This window comes from Micropterus dolomieu, linkage group LG23, assembly GCF_021292245.1.
Source record: "Micropterus dolomieu isolate WLL.071019.BEF.003 ecotype Adirondacks linkage group LG23, ASM2129224v1, whole genome shotgun sequence".
NCBI classification, from domain to species: Eukaryota; Metazoa; Chordata; class Actinopteri; order Centrarchiformes; family Centrarchidae; genus Micropterus; species Micropterus dolomieu.
Genome location: NC_060172.1, coordinates 32025338 through 32042492, shown reverse-complemented (window position 1 = coordinate 32042492; position 17155 = coordinate 32025338). Strand labels below are relative to the sequence as shown.

The 17155-nt window shown below is 41.8% G+C and overlaps 3 protein-coding genes across 9 annotated transcripts in view; 2 read left to right on the top strand and 1 right to left on the bottom strand.

Moving 5' to 3' along the window:
* The window catches only part of slc8a2a (solute carrier family 8 member 2a), a 137935-nt gene that overhangs the window by 54964 nt on the left and 65816 nt on the right, over nucleotides 1-17155 (top strand). The window lies entirely within an intron of this gene.
* LOC123963136 (mycbp associated protein) lies at nucleotides 45-13251 on the bottom strand. 5 transcript variants are annotated; one of them, XM_046039728.1, is made up of 19 exons: nucleotides 13076-13251; nucleotides 11826-11947; nucleotides 11525-11666; nucleotides 11272-11369; nucleotides 10925-11093; nucleotides 10406-10521; nucleotides 10107-10257; nucleotides 9638-9756; nucleotides 6623-6738; nucleotides 5880-5988; nucleotides 5238-5430; nucleotides 4905-5092; nucleotides 4634-4780; nucleotides 3252-3350; nucleotides 2916-3043; nucleotides 2649-2776; nucleotides 2416-2555; nucleotides 725-901; nucleotides 45-271 (listed from the first exon to the last, which is right to left on the bottom strand). In XM_046039728.1, the coding sequence occupies exons 1-19, from the start codon at nucleotides 13125-13127 to the stop codon at nucleotides 173-175; spliced, it is 2493 nt and encodes an 830-aa protein (XP_045895684.1). In that variant the 5' UTR covers nucleotides 13128-13251; the 3' UTR covers nucleotides 45-172. The 5 variants fall into 5 exon arrangements, with proteins under 5 accessions (XP_045895684.1, XP_045895682.1, XP_045895683.1 ...); XM_046039726.1 differs by having other exon boundaries at nucleotides 11525-11684; nucleotides 13076-13250; XM_046039727.1 differs by having other exon boundaries at nucleotides 11525-11681; nucleotides 13076-13250.
* On the top strand, nucleotides 12622-15712 carry si:dkey-27j5.5 (dexamethasone-induced Ras-related protein 1). 2 transcript variants are annotated; one of them, XM_046039765.1, is made up of 3 exons: nucleotides 12622-12664; nucleotides 14309-14920; nucleotides 15080-15712. In XM_046039765.1, exons 2-3 carry the CDS (start codon nucleotides 14329-14331, stop codon nucleotides 15622-15624), a joined length of 1137 nt encoding a protein of 378 aa, XP_045895721.1. In that variant the 5' UTR covers nucleotides 12622-12664; nucleotides 14309-14328; the 3' UTR covers nucleotides 15625-15712. The 2 variants fall into 2 exon arrangements, with proteins under 2 accessions (XP_045895721.1, XP_045895720.1); XM_046039764.1 differs by lacking the exon at nucleotides 12622-12664 and having other exon boundaries at nucleotides 14228-14920.

Genomic DNA, 17155 nt, shown 5'->3' with positions numbered 1-17155 from the left:
CTACCGTTACCCTACGTGAGTGTGGAAGAGTGAATGAGGCAGAATTTTATTACTCCAAGGTTTATTCATTTCAAAACAAAATGAGATAGTAAAACAGATTTGATGACCCTATGTGATACGTTTTTATTACATTTAGGGGTGTACACATTGAGTGGGCTCCTGTGTCTGCAGCTCATGTGTTAACAGAGTGTATGTCCTGTTCATCTCCCTCCTTCAGCTCATCTATCAGGTCACACAGGTTGTCCACCAGGCCTTCCATCAGATTATAAACCTGCCAGATAGACAAATAAATCAGATTAATGTATTCATATGATGCACATAGGACTTTAAAGGGGTATGGGAGTGATTTAGTCCCCCAACATTATAATGTTATAAAGAGACTAATTAAAAAGAAAAGAACAGTCAAACTAAAAGCAGACTTTTAATCCCTAGTATGGGTCAAGCTCCAAAAACACAGGATCCTACATTTACCATTATGCAACTGTCTTTCGTAATCTTTCAAAGCCCTCTCCTCCAGTTTGTAATCCAGATTTTCTGTTAAAACCCAACCTGAGATAATGCTAATGACATCATCAGGGTTATTTTCTCAAACTCTTAGGAAGCAGCTATTGTACAACTTGTTTTCACAGGTTGAGTCGTACCCCTCATGGCGAGTGAACTTAGTGTGTAAAAGCGTTCCCCTTCAAAAATAAAAAATGTATGGAAAGTTCCTTAAATGACTTGCCTTTTTGTGCAGGAGCCTTTTGTAAATGTCCGTCACCTTCAGCTCTGCATTTTGGGCATCAGGAGGTTTTTGACTGATGCTCTCTGGACAGGTGCGAGTCGGCGAGGCCTTCCCTGATTTTTTTTCCTTAGTGCCTTTCCCCACTACATCCTTTCTTTTGCCCTTCTTTTTGCTGCCCTGTATACGGGATGGACAGATAGAAGACAGACAGAGTTACAAAGAGGGAATGAGAGAAAGATTTTAGTATAAATTACAGATGAATGACAGTTTTTACCAAGCATGCAGAAGAGTCTAATTCCCACTCTGAGTTGGCTGTTAAGTGGTTGATTGCATCTTACACCAGTAAAAAAAAAAACTCCCATATATATTGGATGTCCTGTACTGTTTGAGTTAGGGTATAGCTGTGTGTGTGTGTGTGTGTACCACAGATGGCTTGGACTAGTCCAGGTGCTATTAATTCACACCCTGGGCACACAATTGGTGAGCAGGTGCACATTTTCACGCAGTGCTCTGTTACCATGGTACCCTGTGAGTAATAGGCTGTACCTTACGTATGAGTCAACCATCACGCAGAGGAGAAAATCACTCCGCAAAATATATAGGCGTACAAAGAAGACTAGGAATTAAGTCTGTTGGCTGGCAATAGATGCATGGGCCATTAGAAAAGAGATATAACAGGTTCTGGGCCAGATTCACACCCAGAACGTCGTTTATGAGACGAGCAACTGAGCCACCAGAGCACAGCATCTCGTCTACATGGGAACAACACAGTCAGCATCCTCATTAACATTCTCAGTCCCTGTGCTGACGTTGAGAAGTTGCTGAAATTCAGATTTGTGAATAGGACAATGCTAAGTTGGTGGATATAATGAGGATGGGTGGCATGTTGTTTGGGAGCAGAAAAACAATCACCTGCATTAAAAGGGGTGCTAAGTGAGGTTTTTGGCTTGTTATCTCATCCCACCAGTCACACCGCAAAAACACACAAACACAATGGCCACTACCATATTCTATTGCTAAGCTACTGTAATGGCTTCTCTGGGGGACAGAACACCACTGGATGGAGCATTAGCTTCCTACGTTTAATGGGAAGACTAAGTGTGTGTGTGTGTGTGTGTGTGTGTGTGTGTGTGTGCGTGCATGCTCTTTTGGTGTGTGTGTGTGTGTGTGTGTGTGTGTGTGTGTGTGAATATTGGTTACACAGTTATTTGGTGGCACAGGTCCTCCGATAAATAAAACCAAGTCTCAGGTGGAGAGCAGAATAAAACCTTAGAGTTATGGAGAACAGGAACTAGCACACACACACACTCCATGACATATAATATGTTATTTCAGAAAACAAGCCTATAGAACATAGTATTGTTGGTATATGCATTATTGAGATGCAGGCAGTAGGTGGCCGTGTTGTTTGGCATATCAGTAGTAACAAGAAAACGAGAAGTTTTGGCAGATGAATGAATGATGAAGTGACAGCTTGTTTGAAGCAATGAAGGTGACTCATGGTTGGATCGGCTGAAAGTCAGCTGGAGTGACGTGTCATGTCTTGCAAAACATCATGCTCCATTCATGCTCATAATTAATATACTTTTGAATCTGCTGCCACTAAGTGGCAAAACATTTTATAGTAGCCCATCTCTGTATCGTCGAAAACGAGTCAGCTGCTCAAACACATACATGTTTTTCCGCCTCACCTCCACTGATTTTTCATTTGGTTCTGACTTGGACTCTCCTTTGTTGTCATCTGTCAATCTGGACCTCGCCCCACTCCTCCCCTCTTTAGCAGCTGCTCCTCCCATTTTGTCATTCTTCTCATCTTTGTAATTGGCCACATCTGCGATGTAAGGACACAGAAGTAAGCAGTATGAATTCAGTACTTCACCAATCTTTTGTCTCACCAATTGTTTCACCAGTCTGTGAGTCTCACCAGCATCAGAGATTGTTGATTCTTCCTTTTTATCAATCCACGTGTCTCTCTCTGGAAGGCCCAGCAGATTTCTAAGCCCCATGGCCTCAGCAGCCAGCATGTCCAGCAGTTCCCTCCACAGCTGCTGCCTGCAGGGGGCACCACACACCACCATAACCTGTAAGCTCACTACACTGGGTGTGCAGGTGTGATATGTGGGTGTGTGTATGACAGAGCCAAGATGCTATGATAGAGCTGCTGCATGACTCATATGTGTTTATACCTCACCCTACAGCTGCTGCAGTGAGGCGGTCGTGTTTCTGCTCAGGGGCTTCAGAAAGCTGCAGAAGCAGAGAGTTGAGCTGGGCCAGGCTCTTCTCCTGAGCTGACTCTTGCTCAGGCAGAGACAGCACAACCTTACATACAGGAACAGATAAACGGACAAATATGTGTTTGATGCATTATCATGGTATAATATTTTACAGAAGGGTACACAGAGCATTCAAAGAGGCCCGTGTGACTATAACCTGCTAAATGGATCAATCTGATGAATTTATTCCTTCACATACTTCCTTTGCAGTGACGAAGTTATTATGTACCGTAACACTGTATAATATCTCCTACCTGTCGTAGTGTATCAACAGAGAAGTCCCAGTTGTGTCCTGGATTCACTTCTTGCCACAGTCTCTTTAGATCCTCCACTTCCTGCTGACGGTACTGCAACTAAAACCATGTATGGAGTAGTAATGAGAGTATAAACATGTGACCACAAGACTCCCATGAAGAGAAATTACTGTCTCGCTACAGGAAGATCATCGCAACTGATAGTTATCCTCCTCTAACAACTATGATGCATGTCATCATTTTTATTCTCTCCTCAAGGGTAGAGAATAAATGTGTGTGCCACTCTTTGTGGTGATAAAATGTGACCATGTGAAAAGCCATCATCATGATATTTGGTAATTTATTTATCCCCCTTGGGAAAATTCAGGTGTCCAGTAGGTCACACAATCTGTATCACCATATCCATGTAGAGTAGACTAGAGACAATGCAGAACAGAAGAAGGTAATAATGCAGCATGCACAGGGTTAAAAACAAAAAAGTCTTAAATAAATAAATAAATTAAAGGTGATATAAAAGGACCACATAGTACTTGAATTTTGCACAGAGCCCAGTGGGTAAAGGTGGTGGGTATTGAGAGAGAGATAGTGAGTGGACAAAGGAGAAAGAGGGGAAACCTGCCATTGGCTGAGGTGTTAAAAAGCCTGATGGCTGTGGGGACAAAAGATCTCCTGATGCATTCAGAGATCCTTTGTCCCCACAGCCATCAGATGACCTCTAATAAGAGATATTTCCCTCTTAATGTTTGGTTACACTTTCCAGTGTTGTTTCCAATTATTCCCTCCCATGTCTGTTGCTATTGTCTGTTACAGCAAAGGAGACAGTCATGCACTACATTTACAAGCCCAATCTAATTAGCCTCCTAATTAACCCCGTTAAATCCAGGTTCCTACTGCACTGTCATGGCAACATGACCTCTTTTGTACAGTATAGAGGCAACAGGGACTAATTTAAGATATTAGTAGTTATGATATATTATTAGTTAATGAGCTACCATGAATTGGCAATAATATAACTAAAAAATTAATGAAGACTAAGATAAAATCCAGGTTGGGAAGAGGCAGCCATAATGGGCTAATCATACCTGTGTCTACAGCCAGTGAAATATCAAAACAAACATCACAATGAATGGGTCCATTAACAGGTTATCTCCCAGTGAATGGGGTGGGGTGACTAAGATTCAGATTGAACTGAAGTGAACAAAAAAAAATTGCTAATTGAGTCACAAACTATGAGACACGCAACTTAAACATTTTGTAGAATCATTCTCTGTAGGAAACACTGACGTCCTAAGGAGGGCTTGTAAAAAACAAACAAATACAACTTCACTGATCACTAAGAAAAGTGTGGCATGCTGTAAGGAAATTCCACCTGTAAGAGTTACCTTGGGGTTTTTGCTTAAAAACTCTTGGTCTTCAGTGATGTAGAGTTCTGCAGGAGAGCTGGGTCTCTCTGGGGTGTGGACCCCCTGCAGCACCTCATACACGATCGACCGACACAGCTTTAACATCACTATCTTTTCCAGCTTTGTCTGCTCGTGCACACAACAGAAAAACAGACAAAATAAAACATGGGTTTCTGTTATGAAAACCTTAGTGCCATCTGCCCATGCATCTTTATGTCTCACTTTCAGGCACAGTTTAATTGTACACCACCTCTATGAAAAGCCTCTGGTCTGCGGTTTTGTCCTGGAACAGAGCCACTCCCCTCAATGTGACCTGCATGGAGGCGCCTTGGAGCAAAACAGGGTGGGTGTTGAGCTGCCACAGTTCACTTTTAATGCCTGGCTCCTTGGACTTGAATATGAACTCCAACCGCTGGGTGTCACCTGGAAGGATCACACCTTGAATGGGAGGGGAAGCGAAATGGAAAGCAGAATGTCAGGTTGAGAGCTGGCTGAAAGATACAGTATGATGGTTTGACACAGGGACAAACAGAGTATGACGTAAGCATGGTGGCAGCAGGTGCCTGATTATGTTTGTGTGTACCAGAGGAGGAGTTGAAGTAGAAGTGTGGACTCTTTGTTTGTGTACGCAGGTTTGGAAAGCTGCGTGGCACGGGAAGCTGCTGCCAGCTGTAGAAGATGGCTGTGCTGCCCTCATTGTGCAACTCCACGTGGGATGAGGCTCTCTCTCCAGTCAGGGCCTCAAACATTATTGTGGCACTGATTCCTACTTCTCCCTGATTGATGAGTGGTGGAGAGTGAGGAGATGACAGAAACCAAGGCAATACAGACACCAAAACAAATAACATCATACCCAGCCATCTATTTTTTTATATGTGTGTGTGTGTAGTATGTGCGAGATATAAACACAAATGTCACTGTAAAACACATACCGTGTGTGTATGTGTATATTGTCATATTAGAGCTGGTATTCAAAAAATGTCCGAAACCTCCCTAATGTTTTTTCATATTAAAAGCCTACATATAAAGAGAGGCTGCAAGGACTTTTAATATCATAATTCTGAAAAAAATGGTAGCTTAACATAGTTCAGGGAAACATGCAAAGTACTGATGTGATTAATGTTGTTGAAATGGACATTATACCAAATTAATTTTTTAAGACAACAGCATGCAGGAAGTGTACTGAAGTGTAGTGAACTTTTCTGTGTTAAGGCCCGTTCTGTACGTGGTTAGTGGTAGAGTTTCCAGTCCAGCTAGCAAGCTGACCACAGAATCTCAAGGCAGGAATCAGCAGAGCATCTGACCGGACATCTTCATCCTGTGCCAGTGGATCACTGTGGAAGACAATGAGAGAGCAGTCCCACTCAGTCCATGAGTTTGAAAATTAGCGAAGAGTCAGTTAATCATTAGCTGTGTCCCAATTCACGGGTTGCATTCTTCAAAGGACACAGCCCACGAGATGAAGACCAGACTGAGCCTTATTCAACTTCCCTGACATGAGACATTTTCAAACTTAGCATCAGTAAGCTGATTCACAACATGACTTTTTAGTACATGTTGGGACATTTAACTTCAACACATTGAGGAGAAGCAAGTCCCACATTAATGGAAAATAAATCCATATGTTAGAATAACTAAATATCTAGGTTGCTAATAAGAACAAACAGTGGAGTTTATGCCTAGTTTCCATTATTTCCATATCAGTTTGAATTATATATTTAGCAGCGATTGAGCAAATACTTGTAAACACAACATGGTCACATGGCATTTCCTGACTTAATTAATGAGTTGAATGCACTGTTGAATTAATGGCTTTTGGAGATACCAATTGTGTTTTTAGTGCCTTTGAAATAAGGCATCATTGTTGGCCTGATGTTAACTAATTCAGTCTAGAAAAAGTTGGACTTTAATTAGAAGGTGTGGCAAACATCTAATAAATCAATAAAGAGGAGCAGAGTTTTTTCTTACAGGTTCTCCTTCTTCAGCTCCTTGTGCTCCTTCTCCTTCTCCATTGACGGACTATGACACACCGTGACAATTGTGACTGGCTTGCCAGAGCCAATCACCTCCAGTCCAGCGATATCCTGTAGTCAAAGAGACACGAGTGCTCAGAAGGAGGTCAGCTTTGTGTGTCCCTTACACATTCTGGTTCCTATTTTAAAAATGTATGTCCATGTCCTGTCTACTCGCATTCAGAGAGGTCAGACTTAGGTGTCTAATGAAACCTTCAATTCGTCAAGACGAGTTTTTCTAAAGCAGAGCACTAAATACTTTTTAAGTATGAGATCTCTCTGTACAATCCCTACACACAAAGATTATGATTCATGCTGGTAATTACCGATGCCTTGATTTTAACATTTTAAAAAGTGAAAGTATTTCAGAGAAACCTTTACATTCGTATTTACTCTACTATACTGTATTGCTTTATGTCCCCTCCCCTAACAATATTACACATCTGAATGTTGCCATGAACTCTACCACTATATCATGTGATAGGCAGAGTGAAACTTTTAAATAACACTGGAGGCTTGATATCCTTCCACATCTTTCTCTCCTAAGTCGCCACCTAAGTACTTACCTTCTTCTCTCTGTTTTCTCTCATAATATCCCCAGACTGTCCCCCTCATCTCTCTCTCTCTCTCTCTCTCTTCACACGTATGTCACAAAGCCATGGATAAGTCAGCTGCTGAGAGGACGATCTGTCTCTGTCTGTGTTTTTTCAGAAGGTGCTTCAGACCCCGAAATCACCTCAGCATCACATTAGCCACCAGCACGGCAGAACACACTGCTACCATATTATGTCACAGATTGTGTAAAAGAGAGACAATGATTTGAATAAACCTTCCCTTAATCAGCACCTGTTACTCAGGGTTTTAATAGAATTAAATGGGAACTGGCTGTGCAACGACGTGCACATTTGTCTAAGTGTTTACACCAGAACCTCCTGCCCCTAATGATGGAGTAATTGCAATTCAGAGAGAGCAGTAAGGCACGTTCAGTCCCTTTTCTTCAGCACTGTCACCCCACTGGTCTCAACAGAGCCACTCTACGACTGCACACGCTCCAGATTTCATAACTTTGCCATCTCTGTGAATGGACAGACATGTTTATGGAAGGGCTGCAGTGCTTCAGTAATCCCATTAGGCATGTGTGTACAGATTCTGAATTTAGATTTTAGAGGTAATAAAATATACCATCACATATTTGTCCTTGCTCCTGCACGCACATGTGTATTTGTGTGGGCATGGTCGACTGCCTTGCCAGTGAATTGTGGTTTGTTCCTTGTAGAAAATCAAGAACAGTGTGCCCAAGACTGGATGTTCACAGGTTGTTTGTGAAAATACAGACTGATCATGACCATCTAGTAGCTCCAGCAGCTAGACACAGAGAGTCCTGAGGATGGGAGCAGCTTCAGTGAGATGTGTGGTTGGACAACGAGAGGTTTTAATAATGAAGCTGTTTGTGTTGAAACAAAATATGCACAATCTAGATATGTGCTGTGCATATGAAATTAGGTTCTGGTACGTTGTTTGAGAGAACAGAAAAAATGGGTTATGTAAATCATGTGTGATGTGGATTGTTGCGTCACAGCTTTCAGGTTATATCAGCGGTTTTAACATGAATGAAAACTTAAAAACGTGGTGATTCTCAGGCAAATTCTGGAGTTATAAGGAGTGCCTTATTTCAATCATTTCTAAGCAGATTGGTCAGATGGAGCCCTTGTTTGAGAGGGCCATTGTGATACTGATATTTCCTAATAAAGTCACACTGAACCTGAAGATATGTGTATCACGTCTGTATTTTCAATGAATTGAGAAGGAATGTTCTTGACCTAAATTCCGACAATCGGGTGGTTTTTAAATACCTTATTATTTCCATGGGCTGTGTGTCACAGCCACTGCTGCATCTCCAACTGTTGACTGTGTCGGTAGACAGGCCAAACAACTAACTTCCCCTTGTTTTCAAAACACCTGCATGCACCAGTCCCTTCACCTGGCCTCACAGTTTTAAGTATAATCCAGCGATAGTTACCTGTACAGCTATGGGTACATTGCAGAAATGAACTGCTAACATCTAATTCGGTATAAATGGAATCCATTTGCCAAAGTGCAAAGAAATATAGGCAACAAAAAGGTGGGGGTATTTTGTCTGGGGGGAGGGGCACAGGATTAGATAATAACTCCAGAAGGTACGCTGGAGGCATCACACACCTCCAACTTCGACATGTTTATAGCAGGGTCGTAGGTTTCAGTCTCTAGATACATAGGGACACAACAACCCACACCAGGATGAAGTGACTGAGAGGAAAATTATTTTTATAAAATAAAACTAACTGATTTTTCATTACAATAGCCTCAGAAATGCTAAATAACAACAACATAGGATGTGTGTCCATATACAGTCCCGTCTCCCAGAAATTACATTTAATATACAATTTGTTTGCAACAGCACATAGGTCTGCGTTTTGAGGAAAACATAATGCTGACCAAATTATGTTTTCTATTAACATAATGAGGAAATGGCAAGTCGCAAAAATTTTAACACTGAACATAAGTAAAATGTTCACTGACAATTTATTTATTTTCCAACGCAATCTAGCAATACACTAACCACTTAGTAGTGACTACAGCATTATTCAGCATTTTTTTAGACATAGGCACTGGCACTAGTACAGAAAAATTCTGCAGTGACTTTCGACCAAAATCATGATCCTTTCCTAACCATGACCAATGAAGTGCTTTTGTTGCAGAGACCTTACAACAGATAGGAGCCTGGACGTAAACACTAACTTCTGGTTTCACAGTCCTGCGCTTGGTATGTCCGCCATTTACCCCAACCACTTCCCTCCAACTACAGCACTGTAGCCTACATAAATGTAGTGTTTCATTCACTCATATCTTGGTAGGGACTATTCTGATCTACCAAAATATATTTATATGTTCCTACTGTCCATATGGCTTGTCCGTAACAGATTTGTGTTACCGGCTTTTTGATGTCCACGTCCCTTAGAACCTCTCCGAGCGCCTGGCACTGGTGCTGCAGGTATGCACTCTGATCCCAAGTCCGAGAAGCTGGACGTAGAGTCTCAGCACAAGTTATTCCTACAGGAGGGAATCAGAGAAAGCATAGTTACTCTCAGTTTAGAGAAGTCCCCCCTTCTTTGTCTTTTGTTGTTTGGATGCAACCAGTTTACATTACCTCTGTTATCCATTCATCTTCTTCCATTAGCTTATTTGAAGATGTTCTGGCATTGCTCTTGATGTGTGGTTATTAAAAATGTCTCATCAGAGGGAGAAGTGGACAGTTTAACTGTCAACTTCACAACACATTTTTAAAATTTCTTTAGGACAACACTAGGTTTCATGTAGATGCACAATCAGAAGGAACAGGATCGGGAACATGGCTGAAGGAAAAAACTGGGACATGGCGTGCTGTACATGTTTGTGTGCACCTGATTCCTGGAGTATGCTCCTCGGTTGTGCTACATGTGTGACAGGTTCCCGTTTGCCCTGCTCTGTCTTAGTCAGCGTGGCTGTGATGCCACTCATTTCATCTCCGTAGTGCTGGGGGAGACTCCAAAACTCACTGCCCACTCGGTAACCCTAAGACAAAGAAATCCCGATACATTTGAATGAAGAAGCTACAGAGAAAATCTGGTTTAGAGATTTTAGTTATTGTAGAACTATTACTAGTGTGACATAGGAGCATGACTGACGAAAGTAAACCAGAGTAAGCAAATGTGTGTCATACATATCCAGACTGGATGAGTGGCATATTTTGGTTTAGAAACTCCTTCTGCTCCTGAGCTTCTCTGAAACGGTTATCTTGATTCATCAGTAAGTTTTCGACTGGTCTGTCGAGCAAGTCTTCAAAGAGTTGAAAAGTGCAGCAGATGAATAGAGAGACAGACAGACAGACAGACAGACAGACAGACAGACAGACAAGAGACATTAATGCAAGCTTAGGAAATCAAATGCTACAAATACAAATAAGCAAATAAAATGCTCTTCAATTTGCTTAAAATAAGAAACCTCACTTGGGATTCTGCTATATAGTTTCTTCATTTATAAACACCTGATTCGGGTTCAAATATTTTTTCTTAACTAATACAATGCCAGTGTGGTACTGGTCTATTGTTAATGTTATTAAATACATGGTAAATTAGCTTATTGTGGCTTCTCACATCCCTGCATTTGTAAACGGACAGTAATAATAATGCAAATTTGATCTCCATCTGGTGCAGGTTTCTGTGCACTCTCATCAGCTCACCAGATAAGAGGCCCTGCTGCTGTCTGCGCTGAATCATATGTTTATGCCAATGCTGCAGGGCATTACTCTGGATGTTTCTGTGGTCTGAAGGGATCCCACGTCCAGAGTGATACCTCCCACAGGTCTCAGATGAAGTATCAGTGTGGGACTTTGGTATTCGCTTCACCAACTGCATGGTGGAGGGAGGATAGAGGGAACCACAGGTGACTAACGTAGCACAGTCCAAGTACTGCTGTTGAATTGTTAGTTTACATAATGTGAGCTGCCCTTGGTTGATACGTTTTAAATAATGTATGTAAAAAATGTTTGCCTTTCATGTGTCCCATTATATTATTTTCTCAATGTACCTCAGTTTCCCCTTTGGCTTCCAAATAACTTCTGAAATCCTCTAAACTACCCAGGATGCTGTGTGCCAGAATCATCCCATGCTCATCAAACCGAAGTCCTTCCAACCATGAAAAGAGAAGTAGAGGGACAACAAAAACAGCACATTAATCCTCAAGGATGCATTTTATGAGTAGGATACCTCTTTTTAACTATGGCAAAACGTTCAATATGCAGTATGTTATTTATCCATAAGGGCAAAGGAATACAACTAACCTGCGTAGTCCAGAGGTTGAGAGTCAGGTTCCAGATTCCCTGCATGAGCCACCGCCCCTTGCATAGCATTCCTAACTCCATCAACTGGCTGTGTCTTACGCACACAAGCCATGAGCACTGGTTTTTGACGGCTCTTGGGTGGCTTTGGTATATGAAACTGCTGTTACATCACATACTCAGTTAGACATACAACAACTGCTTTAATATGGAAGTTGATGCCACACACACTATTTGTATTTTAAAGTCATAAAGTCATTGTCCAACTAATGGTAAATACTATATATGGATGAAGGTGGTTTACGTTATTGAGGTCCCGTGGGTGAATGTCCCGAGTCTGGATACGTCCACCCTTAGGAGTAGACTTCGTGGACTGGTCATCACCCGAGATGTTCAGCTCTTCCTCCGTTTTTAGCTTCTTGTTCTCTGGAGTAGGGTCAAGAAAATGACAACAGTGTGTGTGTGTGTGTGTGTGTGTGAGTAATGCCATGTTATGTCAAACTGGGCGTTTAAATACTTTTTAACTATGAGATCTCTCTGTACAATCCCTACACACAAAGATTATGATTCATGCTGGTAATTACCGATGCCTTGATTTTAACATTTTAAAAAGTGAAAAGAAGTTCTATTTCGTTGTGCACAAAATACATCAGTGCTCACACACATACACAGTGCTCACACACATACACACACAGAGATGAGCGATTACCCTGGGACATTGACATGGTTATGCAATTATGTTAATTTCTTTTAATCCAACAGTGACTGATTATAGTTTCCATGGCCACAATAACAATTATTTGTCCTTGGCTTTGATAAATGTTTTGCTTCACTTCCTCCATCTTTCCTTTCACAGACTCAGTACAGTTTTTCAGGTAAGTGCTCTGCTTTAGAGATACCCTTGGCCCTTGAGGGAAGAAATTGCTAGAGCGCTTTGGAGGATATGTATTTGCAAAAGAATCAATCAAAAGCCACTGATATTGACCTATTTTCTGGCTAAGACTCTGTGTAGTTCTGCCTCCAAACTGAAGCTTCAGATCCACTCCTTGCTTCCCACTCTGACTCTCAAAAAACAGTGGGGGGTTGCAACTAAGTAGGCACATGTACTCAAATTTAGGCTCAAGTAGTAGACACAATTTTGAGGTAGGTTACTGGTTGTGTGTGTGTGTGTGTGTGTGGGACAACAAAATATAATAATCTGCCATTAAATGTGCCACTGCTTTAAGTCTTTTTGTTGCTAATATTTTTGTACTTACTGTATTGATGCTTTATTGATGCTGTGTTTGGTCCTTAACGTTAAATGAAAGTAGCCTAACTTTAACATGCCAAATGACTAAATGGTAATGAAATCGACGAGGCTACATTTTTGAACGCAGGACTTGTATTTTCATACTGCTGTGGTATTGCTAATTTTACTTAAGTTCTTCTTCTACCACTGTATAAAAATAAGGGAGGCTGCGCAGGTGAAGAGGTCACAGTGACAAACGCTTAATGTTAGCTTAAAGAGAGGAGGGGAAGAGGCAGACATAGAGACACAGAAGGTTGTAGGCTGACCTGGGTGATTTAGAGTTCTTAACTCCTTTTCCGGTGACTCTCCGCGACTCATTTGGTCTAACTACCGCGAAAGCAATAGTTAAGAACAACTAATATAGCCTCAGTTAGAAGTGCTAATCAAGCTAGCTTCTCTTCAGCTTCAGGTAGCCTTCTCTAACCGTAACTATGGCAACGGGACGCCTGGAAACCAGAGCCGTTAAATAAGATTCTTATTTAAGAACAGAACAAGAACAGGAACAACAATAAATAAAGAATTATAGGGCTAATAAATCTGGGACAAGATATGAGCTCATTGCCTACTGTATGAAGAAAAGAAAAGGAAAAAAATGGGAACATGAGCAAGGCAAAAATAGTTTACACATGCAAAGATGTTTAGCCTATTTATCATTAAAGCTACAACACAAGGTTGAATAGGCTAACGAAAGGAAAGTTCGTAGTCCCTTCATGCTACACACACAGATCCTAACAGATAGGATAGTTAATTAAAATATGGTAGCCTAACATATATAATAAATAAAACAAACATATAGCCTAATAAAGTTAGATAGAGTTATATATCGGCCTAGGTTACTATATTTTTAAATAGCCTATCTAAAAAGATATTTGTCTGCATTTGAGACAGAACAAAATGAAGCAGAAATCTTTCTCTTTTTATGTTATCAGACCTATGCCTAATAGCCTATAGCAAAAGTGAGAATAGCAGAATAATGGAAAACAAAACATATGTACATTAAGTTTACTAATCAGGTTTTTTCCATTAAAAGGGTTTGGGGGGGGGGGGGGTCCTCATCCGGATGGAGGGTTCCTGCTGTATGGACTGTAAAGCCCCTGTGTGATTTGTGATAGGCCTATTTAAATTTTGTTGGCTAATAATAGAAGCCTACCTTTAAAGGCCTAATAATAGGCCTAATAATAATAATAATAATAATAATAGGCCTAATAAAAATCTATTGCTTAGGCTATTAGATCATATTGGACGCACATTTCAAGTTTTATAGGGGCTTCAGAAACATGCATAGTATAGGATAAGTGGACTAAAACCTGGTCGCTCAGTTGAGCCTATGAGCTCAAAACTCCTGAAGAACACAACATCCCCTTCTGCCAATCAGCATGACGCGAATGAGCTACGGGGTTGAGGATAGCCTATATAAAGACAACTGACATCAGCCAAAGGCAAGATAGCACAGGCGTATAAAACGTCAGATCACAGATTCTGTCCAATTTGTCTCGCAGAACCACAACCACCCACAACGATGGAAATGGGCAGTATCTCCTCCGGCGCACAGACCACCTCCATTCCTGCTCCGCACCAGCTCAGCTGCTCCACCGTAGATGGTCCCCAGTTTCACGGTAATATGGACGGGCAGTGCACCGGGTCCTCCAAAGTCTTACTGGCTTACAAAAACGCATCGCAGCACCTGAGTTCATCGGGAATTAAAGCGGGCTTGGGGATACTTAAAGTGGCCACGTGTCAGTGGAAACAGGAGAAGAAGACGCGCAGCAGCCATCCCTGCAAGAGATCCCCACTGGATCAACTGGCTGCTCTGGTTCTCCACGATCAAACCCGTCAGTCCAAGATCGGCCACGATCACCGACAAGACCCTCTTTCCTCCACCAAGCCGCAGAACTGTAAGCGCATCGTGGTTCTTGGTGCGCCGCGGGTCGGCAAGACATCCATCCTAAGAAGATACCTTCGGGACGGGTTTGTGGAGGAGTACAATCCCACCTCCGAGGATTTCCTCAGGAAACTGTTTCGTATCCGCGGAGAGACCTATCAAATTGACATCCTGGACGCATCCAGGGAGAGGGATTTTCCAGCCAAGCGGCGGCTGTCTATCCTCACTGGTGCGTATTGGCTCATCTCTGTCCTGCACACATTTACAAGTGCTTGTCAGTTGGTGGTGCATGCGTAAAAATTATTTCTATATATATATTCCTAAAAATACATTATTAGGAAACTCATTGATTTAATTTCCATCTTAATGTTTGTTTGTTTTTTTGCAGGAGACATTTTCCTTCTAGTATTCAGTCTAGATGACCGGAGCTCCTTCGTAGAGGTGTGCACCCTACGAACGGAGATTCTGGCTGCTAAATCCAAACTCACCAAATGCTCTGCGCCAGAGCCGTGCGCACAACCGCGGGTTCCCCTGGTGGTCTGCGCCAACAAGGTAGATCTCCTGGAGTCTGAGAGAGAAATATCTAAGGCAGAGGTGCTCCAAGTCCTTGGCGATGACTGCGCCTATTTTGAAACGTCTGCAAAAGACAGCACAAATTTAGAGAAAGTCTTCGAGACTTTGGCTAAGCGAGGCGGGCTTCCCGCTGAAACTGGCCCGTCTCAGCACCGCAAAGTCTCCCTCCGTTCGTACCAGGCGATGCGGACAGGGCGTCTGCCGGGTAAGGGCGGCCAGACCCCGCGGCGCGACGATCCCTGCGGCGCCCTGTACCCACTGGCCCGTCGGCCGAGTTTTAGCACGGATCTCAGACAAGTCATTGGGCCACATACGGCAAGAAAGCCCGGCAAAGCGCTGGAAAAATGTCAGATTCAGTGAGAGACAAATGCACTGAGACGTGAGAATGTTACAGAGCGACTAAAACAACGAATAAAGTACGGATTTTCATTTAAACATAATGCAGTATCGTTGTGTCATTACATGCACTTGAGATGATGTTTTTCGAAATAAAATATTTTTAATAACATAATGCCTTGTTTATTAATACAAGAAGCTGCGTAGTGCGCGTGGGTGGGAAAAGTCTATCTATCTATCTATCTATCTATCTATCTATCTATCTATCTATCTATCTATCTATCTATCTATTTGTGTAGGCTATATGTGTTGGAGAATTCACACAACTGTGAAGGAGAAAGTGGGAGGATGTTGAGTCAGGAACTTGATTTGATTATTGTATGACTATTGCATAACCTATTCAGAAATCTATTAGTTAGCAACTCTTTCTCTCACCCATTCTTTTTTTAAAAAACCTTCTGGTTTGTGTGTGTGTGTGTGTGTGTGTGTGTTATGCTGCAGTCATGATTGCCAGAAGTCCACAGCCTGAATCCCACACATCCTAAACACCCAGATTAAAGCAAGAGGTTTCCAGTCTTCCCATCCTACACTACTCTATAAATGACCTCTCAGATACAGGCCTCCACACAAGTTACGTAGCTTTCACGTCCATGATGACTGTTAACAAATAAAAGTTACAAAGTTGCATTGTAATGATACCACATACAGTTTAATCACTTGATGTTAATAACAAAGATACCTTGAACACATTTATCACTTTGTAGTACCTTCTGCTGGAGGTAGAGTTTCCATGGGCACTGCTTTTGAGTTGGGAATCATTTGAGCAGCAGACATCAGACCACTCAGACTTTACATTCACAACAGACCTCACAGAATGTCCTCACATGAAAAAAGGCTATATAAGATATATTGTGTGGCAGCTTATTTGAACCCACACTTACCATTATTATATAGGCTGTGACCTCTAGTGGACTAATGACAGTTGCAACGGAGGGTGCCAGGTGATGTAGTATAAAGAGCAAGAAAGTAAATTTAGAGAGTTGTTTCGGGTGGATAGATGGATCGGTCCAACAAACACATGCCTTTCACACAGGAGGTGATGGGTTGACTGCAGTGTGAAACCAAATCAAGTTTGATTTATTTAAAATTTAAAGTCAAATAACGTCACGTAGGTAAGTAAAGTCATGACTTATAACATGGGGTACTTATTTTAACCAAAACCATGATCTTACCTAGCCTAACCAAGTGGCTTTGATGCAAGTAACCTGTTTCACAACATTAACCTCATGTTTAACATTGTGTGACTTACATAACGTACTAAAGATCCAGTAGGCCTATTGCTGGGCTGGTACTTTCCAACGGCCATGTGGTTTTTGGAAACATCCATAGGCTATATGTCTTGGTGCTTTACAACAGACATATATTTCCTTTAGGGACAATTGACAATCAACCTGTTTTGTCATTTAGATATGAGGACATGTTGGACCTCACATGATCCCTACCTATGAGCATTTTTTTCACCTGTGTGCCCATTTGTAACAAGCTAACTAAAATG

Bases quoted from the DNA above. Each gene is read 5' to 3' on its own strand.
- LOC123963136 (XM_046039726.1), bottom strand. From the start codon at position 13,127: ATGAGTCGCGGAGAGTCACCGGAAAAGGAGTTAAGAACTCTAAATCAC. The intron at 10,522-10,924 runs GTGAGCTGATGA...AACTCTTTGAAG, and splicing joins GCAGCAGGGCCTCTTATCTG to ACTTGCTCGACAGACCAGTC. The intron at 9,757-10,106 runs GTGCACACAAAC...TCCCTCCTGTAG, and splicing joins GAGCATACTCCAGGAATCAG to GAATAACTTGTGCTGAGACT.
- si:dkey-27j5.5 (XM_046039765.1), top strand. From the start codon at position 14,329: ATGGAAATGGGCAGTATCTCCTCCGGCGCACAGACCACCTCCATTCCT. The intron at 14,921-15,079 runs GTGCGTATTGGC...GTTTTTTTGCAG, and splicing joins GCGGCTGTCTATCCTCACTG to GAGACATTTTCCTTCTAGTA.